The sequence below is a fragment of the Amphibalanus amphitrite genome, unplaced genomic scaffold (genome assembly GCF_019059575.1).
Source record: "Amphibalanus amphitrite isolate SeventyFive unplaced genomic scaffold, NRLGWU_Aamphi_draft 000118F_arrow, whole genome shotgun sequence".
In the NCBI taxonomy this organism is placed as follows: domain Eukaryota; kingdom Metazoa; phylum Arthropoda; class Thecostraca; order Balanomorpha; family Balanidae; genus Amphibalanus; species Amphibalanus amphitrite.
The window spans coordinates 554,067-569,129 of NW_024881613.1; the positions used below are offsets into that span (position 1 = coordinate 554,067).

The 15,063-nt window shown below is 48.4% G+C and overlaps 1 protein-coding gene across 1 annotated transcript in view; it reads left to right on the forward strand.

Moving 5' to 3' along the window:
• Window positions 1–319: 319 nt before the first annotated feature.
• Window positions 320–15,063, forward strand: part of LOC122381331 (cell adhesion molecule 1-like) — a 46,011-nt gene continuing 31,267 nt past the window's right edge. The window contains exon 1 of the mRNA XM_043365367.1: window positions 320–401. Coding sequence (XP_043221302.1) covers window positions 350–401 — 52 coding nt within the window. The 5' untranslated portion in view covers window positions 320–349. The remainder of the gene's footprint in view (window positions 402–15,063) is intronic.

Sequence of the window (15,063 nt, forward strand, 5' to 3'; positions counted from 1 at the left end):
GGCGGCGCCGCAGTGGCACGACTGCGGCCACAAGATTCTAATACATAAATAAAAAATAATAAAATAAATAAACGCAAAATAAAAATTAATAAACGCAAGCTAGCATGATGCATGAGCACCCAAGTATAGAGCACCCTACAAGTGCCACATCTGTACACAAAATATTTTTGTCAATCCCCAGTTGCACTAAACAGACACTATTCAACTCTGTAACCACCCCCGAATGTGTCCTGGCCCTCGGCGCCCCCCCCCCCTGCCAGAGGGGGACGTCGTCCGACGCGTCGGCGCCCGGGGCATCGGTCGGCGGGACCAGTTGCGCCCGAGGCAGTGTGTCGAGTCGGACGGCAGCATGGCGCGGTGGCGGCTCCTAAGCACTGCAGCCCTACTGGCGCTTATCGCAGGTGAGGGCCGCGGCATAGCGGGCAGGGGGCACAGAGTTTTGGTGGGGCGACTCAGAGAGGTGTGTTAACGGTGTATGATATTGTTGCTGGACCGTGGACGCAGTGGACTCGGGGCGCTGTTGCTTAGAGGGCTTCTGTGTAGTGATCGTAAAACATTACATACTTCCTGAAGTTCTATTGCACAGACGCTGCTAACATTGATGCAATCTAGGCATCCATGGCCTTCTCGAAAATTGCGATTTACATCAGTGGTTTCATATGTTCCTTACAAACAAGAAACTGCGCCACTGTCTGCTCTGCAAATGCCAGTAGTGCATAACTTTGCGTCAAATCCGGTTTATGTTTATCATTCCTGCCAGAGAACACGACTGGCAATCTGTCGACACAATGATTCTTCTGAGAAGTTTGATAAGTCTTGCTACTGGGTGCCAGACTGCAGAACGTTGAAACCGGACTTACAGCCTGGATTGAGGCTAACATTTCACCAGTTTTGACTGTAGGCTAACATATTTCTTGAAGGGGCAATCTACGAAAACCTGCTTACTTTCTTTAATCTCGTGTTTAATGCGCAAAGCAATTAAACAAGCATTTTTCTGCGTGTTCGACCATTTTGTTGTCAGCCTCTTAGGTACAAAGCTAAGAATAGAACAGACCAGCTCGGCCTTATGGCTCTCAATTGAAGCAGCACCTGTGCGCACATTAGCATTTCTGCTTTGCATTCATTTTGCTCTGTCTATCGCTGCCACATCAATCTGGGTATTGATAAATCACCGCCAGCGTGACAGCGGGGCATGCAGAGAACAGGACTGATGCCAACTTCAGCAGCACGAGCTTGCACTGCAACCTAGCTCATTAATCAGAATCCGTTTATGATTTTGAGACGGGTTCACTTTGTTCTAATATCCTTGTGAGTTGTTCCAATTACGTTTTCGTTTTTACATTCCAAAACTTTTCTGGTGAACAAATAGTGATTTACTAAAAAGTAGGTATTTTCCTTTTTGACATTTCTGTTTCTTACTGGTGGTCTGGCGGCGATTCGCCGGCTAAATTAGATGTGCATTCTTTGTTCTTTGTGCTCAATAACGTCGAAGTTGTTATCCAATTTCGCCATCGAGAGAATCTCTCGTCCAACCGAGTCAGCTCTAATGGTCCGGTTAGCCCAATATCGTCTCATTGTAAGCTGAGATAAGATACTGCCTAACTTAGGACGGGCAAAGTTCGCGCGGCCGGCAGAGACGGTGAAGCTTTCCATGTTAAAAAGGCGATTAAACATGGTAATGAAGTGTTTTAGACCAATAGCGAGATTTATACAATAGTCCGTTACGGTGTGTTACGCAATCTGGCCAATAATTTTGACGAGGAGGCAAAATACTTCTTTGACTATGAATGTTATATGTATATTGCACAATTCCTGTGTCGACTATGTCGTTAAGATATTCTCCAGTTAACAACGCGGAATAAAAGCCTCCTTGGTTCACCAAGCTTAGGTATTCTATAAACGTTGTCAAATAAATATCTTTAGTCACGTTTGTCATGATAAAAGGAGGTGTTTTCAAATTCGATATACAACGATAGACTGCTCAAATTGACTTGTTTTTTATATTGCCATCTTCTAAACCCTATCTATGCTTACTGCTTTGCAGCTTACGCAGTTTCAAAGCAGCTGCAGTTACGTCATGCCTCTCCTCATATAGGTAAATCTGTGACCAAGCCTACCCACACCGTCGCATCTCGTCATTATCCATTCAGTCATTCAGTAATACTCGCTCCATTTCCGTCACACGATCGCTGCATCTACATTGCTGATGGCTTTTCGCTTGTGCTGTTCTAACGAGCCCGACCTAACTGTAGCTCCAAATAGAGCAACAGCGAAACAGCAATACAATCGTCTCTTTTTGATAACCCCTCAGTAGTGACCTGGGGGACCTTCCCAACTTTTGCCTCAACAAATAACTTTGGCGTCTTCCAACAAGGATTGCGTCACCTGCTCCGGCGGGACTTTACACCCAGTTGGCTCGGGTTTTCATTCGGCCACCGCTCCCCTGTCGGTCTGTCTCAGTCAATGCGATGACGACTTTGGCGACCGATGACGACCTCGTCCTCCGAGCAGCACCATTGACCGGCGGGTAACGAGATGGCGGCGCACATTGCTGATTCAGTGTATCCACAGCGCACCTGTGTCAATTGAGCGGCGCAGACAACACGCACACAGTGCTGTGATGTATCGCCAGTGGAGGACTGATCGTCGCCCGCCAGGGTTCATAAGCCCCAACGTGGCCCATCAACAAGCGAAACTACTGATGTGAGGCTGAGGATATCGGGCTATATTCAGGAGCGACTGAATCGGCTCGGCTATGTCACTCTCATTCATCTCGCCGCGAAACTGGTCAGAAATTCCGGCGCCTTAGCTATGGGAGGGTGGCATCGCAGCGATGGATGCTCCTAAAGATGCGTGGATTCCCCGGCCCAGCGTCTACATATCCACCCTAAAACAGAGCGAACTGTGGAGCACCAGCTGGAGAACCGGTGATCGTGGCACATCCACCCCCTCAGTGACTCAGAACATACCACTTCCATTCACCTAATCTACGAGTCTCCTCGGGAACGACACGGCTAGTGGCGCGATGCGGCCTCGACCGTCGAGCGGACGGCCCATTGTTGGTGTCGGGCACGACGCGGTCCACTCAGTCATACCCTGACAGACAGCGGGTCTCTGCTCCCTAACCCAACTGCGTCCTAACCCGTGCGGTCCACGTGCACCAGGGTGCAGACAGAGCGTCAGAGCCGAGCCTGAGAGTCTATCAGCGTGGCGTAAGGTGCAGTGGTGGAACCAATGAAAACGGACGAGTTAGGATGCACCGGCGCGCGGCGCGTTGTGCAGGAGTCTCATGGCAGCTGTCTGCAACTCACTTATCCAGGATGACGACTGTCAGCTGTAGAGGGCTGTGACGCCGAACAGGGTCAGGGTTACAGAACAGAGCTCGGCAGGGGCCAGATTGCACTTGAGCCCTCGGGTCGGTCTGACCTGGAGGCTGGAGCCCTCAGACCTTGGCTGGCCGCACATGGACCTCGGTTAGGACGCCCCTAGAACTTAGCCAGGATGCCTTTGAACTTTCGCCGGCTCTTCCTTTTATGGTAACGACAAAAGTGGATTTTGGGTCATGCTCTCAGTGGGTAGGTTGAATCTAACGAAGGGTGTACCTATACAATTCTTGTCGGGTGAATTATCTGATTCTTGTGTTATGAAAGCCATTTTCACGACGGGCTGGTTGGTGAATGCACCTAATTTGGCCAAATCTGCACCGAATCTCTTTTACAACATATATCTTCATATCATTAATTTATTTCCAGTGTTTTAATCGAAAATAATATCTGATAATTTGAAAGATGACGTCTATAAGCATCTGTGCAAGCCAAACGAGCAGCTTTTAACCCTCGCCGGACCTATTGGTTTTCTACATACGCGCCGGCCGAGGGGGGGGGGGGGGCGGGTACGACCCCCCCCTCGCCGTTTCGCCCCTGGTGGAGCTAGCGCGTCGCGGAAAAAACGAGCGTGTGCGCTGTTACGAGACGCAGAGATTGGTACCCGATTTTAAGGTCCTAGGTCAACCGGTGACCTCTGAGGTCAGGTCAAGTGCCCCAGGGTAGGGTTCAGTTTTTGGTGAATAACTTCGCAAAAAACGGCCGCAGAGCCGCGATTTTGGCAGCATCGTGTTCGCCTTGCTCAGGCACGTCGAATGATATACTTTTTGTTCGGGTCAGGTCAACTTGGGGTGTTGACCTCAGGTCAAGGTCAGGTCAGCACCCCCAGGTCACGAAGTTGGTCGCAAGAGGTCATGTCGCATATCATTCGATTCGGCAGGTCTTCCTGAGTTCATTGGTGGCTTTCTCGACTCGCTAGCTCAATTTGATCAAGAGTTATTGACGAAAAACTAATATGACCTTGATGACGTCATAAATGACGTCACGCAAGGTCAACATTGCAAAAGTGATGCATCTAACCTTGCAAGGAGTGCATCAAATCACGATTCTGTGTGCTTGAGATAGTTGGAGATCGTTCCCGGCGCCAGAATAGCAGTTTTCATTTTTCCCCATTGACTTATAATGGTGAGGTCACGAAAATGACCTGACCTCATATGACCTTTAGGAAAAATCCGAGATATACAAGTTGTGAGACTCATAATGGATACTAGATCCTGCAAGTTTCATTTCCCTGTGACATCTCCTCTGGCAGTGAGGGCGTTGCGAAGTTGCGACATCTGAAGACCGTGCAGAGGTTCACTTATGACGTCATAGGTCAGTGACCTGACCTGACCCAAAAATGCGGTTGGTGTCAAAAGATGCGGCTTGGATCAAAGGTCAGGTATGCAAAGTTTCAGCTCTCTATCGCCAGCGTGTTCGGAGCTATCGCGAAAAAACCCTATGGGGGGGGGGGGCGGCACCCGCCCCCCCCCCCTCGGCCGGCGAGGGTTAAAGAACACAGTGATCCTAATTCGACCAAATTTGCACCTAATTTGACCAAAGATGCACCTAATGCGCACCAACTGCGTAGCCGTCGTGGAAACGGCTATTGCCTTCAGTTTTTGAATAAGCTAAATTCAGCGCCTCTTTTTTCGACGCTTTCTTTCGTTGTAAAACGAACTTGTGAGTCTTCGTTCGACTTGGTGCAGGCACCAAGACCTTGCAATGGGCAATGGCCATCCTGGCCATTGAATCAAAATTGGATTGTCAATGGTTTAGCGTTTCGTCTATGGTTTCAGCATAGCTATTGTTCAAGCACAAGAGGTTTCATAGTGGGTGGTTTATGAAACCTCAAGTTGTTACGGACTTTAAATAGGTATTTCAAATGCATAATGCTTACAATGCATTGCGCGTATACGCCTATACAAGATGTTGGTAATATATTGCAGAATTGATATCACCCACCTTTACAACTAAAAGGTTAATGAGGGAACCGTTAACAGTGCTGTAACTGTAAAGGATTGACTAAAATAAATCGTCCATCGGATCACCGCTAGAGCGGCCCGTCTGACGCCCTATAGATTTATCGGCCGGCCTCGTAAAGCCATTTCTCATCTCCGCCATCAATTTGAGCCGGCGATGGTTTATTTCACCGGTTTGCATGGCTGGATCCCGCACTGAGAGCACGGCTAATCTCGTGTCGTAGCTTGCCAACAATGGCTCGACTCGGAGGCGCGTGCAAATTCAATCAGCTGGAGGGCCAGGTGGCGGCGGCCGGTGCCGGGCCCACTCGGCGTCTCCACCGAGCCCCGCTCCCTCTCCCTCTCCCGGATCGGCCAATCTCGGCCTGTCTCCGCCACTGACGCTCTCAAATGGAATACAGCCAATCTGTGGAGTGGCGCGGCGACCCCGACCCCTCCGCCGCTATTTCTCCGCTCCTCTTCCGCCCCCGACCCTCCTCTGCCTCTCTCCTGCTGACGTACTTTTATGCTTCGTTTCCTATGTCTACATCTTCTCTAAGTATTATAGTGATGCATCTTAACCGTTTGTCAATAGACATCTTCATTTGATTAGTGAAGAGGGTAGAATATAGCTCGTTATCCTACCTGGCGCTACCGCCCACCAGTTTCCCGATGCCAAGTACCCAGTCGTCGCCGGAATAAGGCCAGTCAGTGCGACGCCCCGCGAGACATAGTTAATTACATTCAGAGCTGAGTCATTTCAATGAATGCAAGCACATGCGTGCCTAGAGCTGAAAGCATTTCTATGCCTTTAGGTCACATAATTCCTAGTTAATTAGGTTCGTACAACGGATCCTGCTTGGAGGCACAACTTTGTGCTTAGGTCTTGATGTGGAGTTTCCACATTGAAACAGGTGGGCGTACTGTAGCGCTTACTGTCATCAGCTTGGATAATGGCGCTATTTATATTTTATCATACTGCTAACGCCACACACTACGTCGCTTCAACACTTCGAAGCCAGTCGTAATCATTGCCCAATTAATTTTTGCATGTTACGATGAACTGCAAAAACTAAAATAGGTTTCTGTCGGTGGAAGGAGACTTGGGGCGCCATATTTCAACCAAGGCCAGAATTTCAACATTCCCTCGCTGTTTGGCCCTGAATGCACGGTGACTGATTGGTATGCCCGCGGTCTTGGTCGGGTGATATTTGGTCTGCCACGTCTGCGGTGGGTTTGGGCATACGTCGATCATGTTTGTGTCATGCTTTGTTTGGTGGGGTGGCATGTTTTGTCAGTCATTGTTTATCGTGGAGAGGTCCTTTGAGTTAAGCATCATGCTTTTGCACCAATCCCATTTGTTTTTGTTTGCCTTCATTTTGTCTGATTTATTAGAATAAATAAGTTGCCGAGCCGAGTCGGAGCCGACGATCTCAGCGGCGCTGACCGGTCGCCGAGCGACGGTCGTCGGTCGGTTCGAGTGAGACCTACGGCCCCCGGCGGCCGGCCCGGCCTCGGCCAGTCGTTAGGCACAGGCAGGGGTGGCTCTGGCGGCCGGCCCTCGGCCGTATAGCAGGACACGAGTGGTCTGGCAGCGTGGCCGTGCTGTGGCGCAGTCTCCCGATATTGCCCGAGACAGGGCTGCGGAGTCGATGGATTTTCGGCGACTCCGACTCCGACTCAGACTCCGGCTTTCAAAAACCAGCTCCGACTCCGACTCCGACTCCGGGCAGAATTGTCGACTCCGACCGACTCCAACTCCCGACTCCGACTCCGCAGACCTAGCAGGGCTGCGGAGTCGACAGATTTTCGGTGGCTCTGACTCCGACTCCGGCTCGGGTTTCTAAAATCGACTCCGACTCCGACTCCGACTCCGGTCACAACTGTCGACTCCGACCGACTCCGACTCCGACTCCGACTCCGACTCCGCAGCCCTGGCCCGAGATTATAAATAACTCTTTGTGAGACTTTACTTGGTACTTGCAAGCAGATTTATGAAACTGTATCCTCTTAGAGTGGAGGGAGTAATATAATTGGATCTGTCATGCTGCTAAGAACTACAGAGTATCAGAGGACCATGAGTTTTGAGCATATAAAATGTCATTTTAAACATGATATTGTTGGATACCTTATATTTGCTGTACCTTATCGTTCGATAATGGTAAAGCAAAGATAGGCGTGACATTTACTCATTGAGATTGATCCATTGTTTACCGTGGCTCCACGCTATCGGAAGCGTCAGGTGGGCTTTGGCAGGGCCGCGCTCAGTTCAGTAGGTGGAACTATGGTCATGAGTACCCAAATATAGGAACGATCCCATTTTTGGGAACGGAGTTCCCAAATATGGGAACGGGCGTTCCCATTTATGAGAACGGAAGGTAATTTTTCGGCCGTTCGCCCACTAAAACTCATTAGTGCATCACGTCTCAAAAAAGTGCACGCTAATTTAAGTATCTACTAAGTCTCTATAAAATTATCTTTAATCTGACCGTTGAACAAGGAAATTGACCGTCGAATGATATTTTTAATGATTTTTTGAAATGACGGAATGGTGAAAACATGGGTTACCTATACTACATTTAACATGCAATTTTAAGGAAAATGAAGCGTTTTTTACATTTTGAGGTCAAGTATAATAATTTTCGCCTGATTATGAAGTTTCATACTAGCGACACCAGATGCTGACATATGCAAGCGAACACGCGGACAGTCCCGAGGTAATATTGTTGACATTTGGTGTCGAGGTGGACGACCGCGTAGAACGTGCGTGATTTTACCGAACTACTGTTGTAAACTCAGTTTAAGTGGTCGATAATTATTCAGCTGTATTTTATCAGCCCTGAAAGACATATTTTATTTGGATGCTAGCTGTTTAGCGTTGTTTTATAAGGAGCGTCATGAGCGTGGTTTTTGTCTTCCGTGTTTCTAAGCATGATCGTTTTAGGGGAATTTCTCTTATATAGGTCGCTCTGTGTGGCTTATTTATAATTTTTATGCTGATTTCGATCATTCCTCGTGCCCATCCTACCAGGCCTTTTGCCACTTACACTCATTAAGAAAGGAAAAAACTAGATTTTCATTGGGACTAGGTGTTTTGAGGGTGTAACATATTCAGCGTTCCCATTTTTGGATACTTCCTTGTGCTCGTCAACTATCGGTGATAAACTGACAGGTGCTTGACATGTCTCCACCCTCGGCGCGGACGGTGGATATAGGTATGGAAGACCTTGTTGAACATCGCTGAGCGTTGTGAATTACGTAATCCTGCAGAGGGGGGGGGGCGTGCCCGCTGCGAGATCGACGGGAATAAAAGCGCAGAAGACCGGGCGAAACATGCGACGGTCTTGCCGGAAAGGTCATCTGATGATTGTTGCGTTAACAATAATTTGCGGCATTGGACGTGATGCTTGTTAATGAAAAGAGCCCCTGAAAGGCGTCGGTGAAATCGTTCCCAATTTTGGGTACGCCGTTCCCATAATAAGGAACGCTTGCAGCGCCAGTGTACGAGAGCGTTCCCAAATTTGGGCTCGCGGCCCGGATGATGGACTGCTTTAGAAATAGGGGAACGATTTGAAACTACGATGGGCCTTACAATATCAAACTCTTTCCCAACAATATTGAGACAAATATCAGGCGGTTCACGATCGTTTTATATTTTTTGGACGTCATTTAACGGTTCTTTTTCTTGTTTTAAATAATGCCTACATGGCGTTCCCATATTTGGGTTTATCGTTCCCAAACATGGGAACGAAAATGCGTTCCCGAAAATGGGTACGCTTGACCATAGTTCCGCCTACTGAGTTAGAACAAGGCCAGGCTTATTTCCGCAATCGAACGCGCTACGCTTCGAACAGTCTTCTTATTAGGAAGGAGCACAAGCTGGTGTTCGACGCTTGACAATGCGCTGCAATGTTGAATTTGTGCTGTGACAATCACATTAACCCGCGCCCAGATGGGGTCTGCCGAGCAACGCGGTCTGATGGGGGGGCCATTTTGCCCCCCCCTCAGATCTCGAGAACCACGCAACATAGCGACAAGCGGTAAACGGTTTTGGATAGCCCCAACGGGGAACTACCTTGTGACCCAATTTCATTGACCTCGGTCTAATTGATGACGTCACAGGTCAGGTCAAAGGTCGAATTTTCACCGTTTACAGGCATTTCAAGAAATGCGTTGTAAAATCGAGTAAAATGCATTTCATTGAAAATCATCGATGGGGAAATGATCTTCAAACACATATTTTGCTATTTGAGGTCACTGATACCAGGTCAGGTCACAGAGGTCAGGTCACTGGGGGGTCACAATATGAAAGTGTCGTGTGATACATGTTTTATGGTCCATTTTACATGACAAATGCGATTATGTGGGTCAGACAGACTTTAGGGCCAGCTTAGATCACGTTTTGGTCAAGGTCAGGTCAAGGTCAGGTCAAGGTCAGGTCAAATTAGGTCAAATTTCAAAGTTGATATTTTTGCATAAAATGGGTATTGATTCGATGCAGCTCGTCACGGGGAGTTCAATGGTGATCTCCGTTTTGCGCTACAAGGTCTAGAATTGCTAAAAATTGAGTTCAAAAATTTGACGTCATCAATTTTTAACAGTTTTTTCGCTATAACTTGGCCAAAAAAAGAGGTATCGATCTAAAATTTGGTATGTATATCGAAGAGCGCAGGGACTATCACATATATTCCGGTTTTTTTCGAAATTCGAAAAAAAAATTGGAAATTTTTTGAGTTTTTCTAAAAAAATCAATTTTTTGATTTTTGGGGGTCAAAATCCCAAAATTTCGAAAATCCGAGATAGCAGTTTTGTAGCGCCGTCTTTTCTCTACGCAACCACATAAAGAACTTTAAAATTGCTTGTTAACTGTAGAATTGGTGAGCGTTTCAAGATGTCATGTTTTTTGCTCATTTTTACTCGAACATGACCTCAGTTTGACCTCAATAACTCCTGACCTGAGGTGACCTGTGACTTGAAATTTTGTGTGAAGGTGTCAAATTGATGCCCGGTAAGGTACCCAAAATTTGGCGGCGCTGTGCCCTGCCGTTTTCGCGCTATTTAAGAAAAACCACAGGGGGGGGGCCAAAATGGCCCCCCCGCCATCAGGGCGCGGGTTAACTGAGTATTATTCCTAATATTAGTGGCATTTTGCCTTTTGTCATAATCAAAGCATCTTCCTTTATTGGTGACAAGTGACAACCACTAGCAGCACATCGAAAGAAAGCAATGCAAATGGCGCCTAGGTTTCTAATTCTTTTCGTATATTTGGGACACCACGCGCAATTCTTCCTGTAGTCATTAGCAGATCACCCCTAATTGAGCTTCGTAAACAAAACGAGCGTGTGCGCCGTTACTAAACGCAGCGACTGGTACCCATTTTAAGCACTCAGGTCATCCGGTGACCTCTCAGGTCAAGTCAAATGCCCCAGAGGAGTGGTGCGATTTTTAATGAGCAGCTTCACCAACAATGGTTGCAGAGTCGCGATTTGGGAGAACCATCGCTCGTCATGATCGGGTGCGTCGAATGATATTGGCATCCTTTTCGCCTGCAGGAGATAAAAAAGATTAACTTAAGTTCAAGTGCACCGTTAAGAGTTTCACTTGTGACGTCATAGGGCAATGAACTGACCTTCCCTGAAATGTGCGTTTCAAGCAATTGTGAGGAAACGGTCAGGGGTGACAGACATCAACCCCCTCTTACCTCTTGGTCGTGAAGAAATATCATACGCCATAATGCCATTGTATTTACCTAGCCCTTACTTATATATCGGATCTATCCTCCACCCTCTCATGGCCATAGGCCACACTGGCCTGCACGGAACTGGGACCCACCGCACTGGAAGTGGAGGCCCCACGACTGCTGCCGCGTCCCAGCTCTACCGGCGCCCCCGCTCAGGCTCGCTGGAGGTCCACTCACCACCGTGTCAAGTCGGCTGACAGACAGGCAGTGTGACGGGACAGAGGGGAAGTTAGCGAACACTTGTCCCAACTGACCGGGATGAGAAGGTGATGCGCCCGAACCGGAGTAAGCAGCTTAGTCTACACAAGCAGCAGGCCTGTGCATCAGTTCTTCTGGAAGCTCTGCGACGATGCTCATATAAATGTTCAGTAAGTGCGTACTAATATTTCCAAATCCTCATATGAGCACATGCTTTGTGCGATTGCTTTTGTACCGTTTGACTAATACCTCGCCCAAAATAGTTGACTTTCAATTATTCCTTAGGTAGGGTGAAATTTTTTCATCTCTCAGCACACGACGGAGGAAAGTCAGGGAGGAGGTGTCACCAGCGCAAAATTTCGGTGGTGATTATAGCTCCGAGAAAATATTGGTGAACCAATCACACGTATCGTCCAGTCTGTCGTGCCATTAGCGTTTGGGCCGTGGGAATGTCGTGGAGTGCTGCAAACACCAAAGGTCAAACTTGAGGCCCCGACTGAATGTTGGGAGTCGTGCTCCTGGGACACAGGGGACATTGAAAAACTTAGTGAGATAGGGAGCATTGGCGAGACGGAAAACTATAACCATTAGTCATGAGGAGGCTGGAGGTATCCTGAACACAAAACAATGACATGTAGCTTCTAATATTGGTAAAATATATTCGTTCCTCTTATACCGCGAGAGTGGGGAGCATTATGAGCTTCCTAACACATGATTGCGGTATCTTGGGACAAAGCCTCTTTTATAAATTTGCTATGATGAATAAGGCACTATTTTTAGCGTCTATTGTCCAAACCATATCTTACAATCATCATCACGTTCCAACAATAAATTCACTAATTCCGCTATCAGCATTCAAGCATGCGGCACTACATATATATGGTTGGTCCGCGCACGAACGATACTGGTGGAATTCCGTGTGGATATTCACTTCCGTGAATACTTTAAAACGTAAAAAATCGATGCCAGCTAGCTCAGTCAAACGCGCAGATTTTGACAAGAACAACGTTCATTTAATAAGCAACTTCCTTACATTACTGCTGTTGGAAGTTAACATTCATTTCATATCCTCTCGCCCAGAATAAGCGTTTTCTTGTGGTTATTCTCCTATGCACAGATCACAGCGTTTTCCATGGGTTTCTTTTGAAGCATTTTCTTTTGAATAATAATTAGATACATCGATATCATTTCCAGTCCAGCGTCCATTTAGATTGTACCCAAGTGTTGTCAGCCTTCTGGGAAGGACATAATAGGTTCTTCGTAAACAGGGCTGGTAAAAAAGCAAATTGCGTCCCCGACCAAAAAAATGAGAGCGAAAAATGACCCCGACCTTTTTACGATTCATGTATGCAGGCTGCATGCAACTACGATGCGCGTTTCCTTAGGTTTCATTTCTATATTATTTTTTACGAGCAGTCATATGTACTAAATTGCTTATCAGACTCGCGCTTCGAAATTTCCAGTTTGTTAATTAAAATGTCACGGCATCACTCGGTCAGCGGGTAGCGTAACAGACGAAGAACCCGGAAAGGGTAGGGGGCGCTACGATCGTCGAACAGATGCAATAGGTGTCGCTATTGTATCGGTAGCTCACAACGACGACGGCTAGAAACTATCGACCCCGCATGAATTTACCATGTCCAACCGGTCCGACCCCGGTTCCGAATCTAGTCGTTTGTCTAGTCGTATAGCTGGCTACAACTGGTCGTCAATCAACCCCGCTTGAAATAGCACAGCCGACAGCGGGGTCGGTGTCTAAGCGTCTGTTAGTATGTGTTTGATCATCTAGTTTGATCTAGTTTTCGTTAGCAACTGTCGACGGTAGTTTTGCTGTTAACGGAAGTGAGTTGTGGCTACTAATTGTTCATAACCATGCTGTAGGTATGTATTAGGTATAGGGGCTTTTTATGTCCTTGTTAAAGGGGATATACGTTGTGGATTCAATGATATCTTTTACTTGCGTTTAGTTTCTGCTTTATTTGAAAGTTATTTATTACTGTAAAAGTTTACTAAATGTGGTAATTTTGACCCCGGGTACTTGAACTTTTACTGGTACTGTGTCCCCGACGACGTCAATAGGACATAACACTTTACCAGCCCTGTTCGTAAATCTAAACATATTTTGCATTGTGACATCAATGCAAAAAAAAACGATGACTTCACACTAGCGAAATTTCCATACATTTTGACATTATTTGTTTTGTCGTCATAGTAGCCAGTAGCCACTAATGATTTCTTAATTTTGACGATTATCCATGGAATGCAGGCAGCTTGTATTGTAAAGGAACGATAGTAAAGAGTGAATATTGCCGATGCAGCATTCCAGGTGCGCCCGTGATCCCCAGTCGGCTCCCTAATGCCGTCTTTGTGATCTCATCAATCTCCCAATCAATTTCCATTTCTCGGCGGGACGCTCCCTGATGCGCTATTTACCCGGCTCGCTGATGTTCCCTTTTTACACTGTTTGCTAAACATTAGAAGTGTACCTTGATCGCCGGCGCGGCGGCATCTTGGTCGGGCCACCGAGACGGTGGACTATTTCCATTGCGCAAACATCGTTAGTGACCATTGCCTATTTGCTGGGCGCAAACAGACATCATCTCGGGGGAGCGGGCCGGTCGCACGCCGCGCTGTCCCGCCGGGAGTCCGCTGACGTCGCGTTCCGCCGTGTTCCGCCGCATTCCGCCGCGCTCCGGGATGTTCCGCGTCGTTCCTGGTCCAATACCGACAGCGCTGGACGGTCGGCGGCCCGGCCTCGGCGACAATTTACCGGCCATTGGCGGTGGCCGGTCCGACATGAGGCAAACGCCGGTCAGCGGAGACGGGTCCCATCAGTGGTTCCCACGAGGGGTCACAGGGGTGGCCGGCGGCACCCGGCCGCTGGGAGCAGTCAGCGGCTGGTGACTGTCAGCGGTCACCGATCAGCGGTCAGCGGACAGTGATCTGCCGTCAGCGGACAGTGCGGAACATCAGAGAGACAATCAGTGACAGCCATCGGTGAGCTGTCTGCTTCCTGAAACAATCAGCGGTCATCGGATAAATGTGACTGATATCATCAATCAGCGTTCGGCCAGTGACAGTCAGCGATCATTGGATACATGTTCATGATCATTTGACTGATGTCAGCAGGCAGCGGTCGGCTGACTCAGCCCATTGTCAGTTAGCGGTGAGAAGAGAGACGTCATTCACCATTTCACGGAGGTCAGCAAACAGAAGCTATCGGTCAGCGGTCAGTAGGTGGAGGCTCCTCGCTGGTCAGCGCGCCGGCTCCTGTCACCGGCGGGCGCCGGCCCACCAGGCCGCCGACTCAGCTGCTCAGCCCGGCATCCGAAATGTGCGCTCCGGCAGCGACTGCCGAGCGGTCCGACCGGCCGAGCGACTCGGGCAGTCTGACTAGCAATCGATGCGTGGGATCGGAGACGGAATCGACGAGCGGCGACTTACCGGTGGCGGCTGCTGTTTGGCGATGCGAGCGGGCGCGCCTCTGAAACGGTCGGTCAACAGCGGTCCACTGGCCCGCGGCTAATCCGACCCGGCCCGGAGAGAAAGGCCGACCGAACTCCTTCGCCGGCGCGGTCGCAGAGAGCTGAAATTGGGCCATTCGGCGGCTGGTGAGCCTTCCACTGTCGGACAGCGTTTGATCGCCCACCGTGCAAAGGATATCGACTTGAGTGGTGATCATAATGGGCGTCTCAATGTGCGGAATAAGTGTTGCTCGGGCCCGAGAAGTGTTATGAATATCAGTCACGTCACTCGTCAGTTGATGTCTGGTTTCTTTGAGGCAAGTATGGAGAGAAGTTTA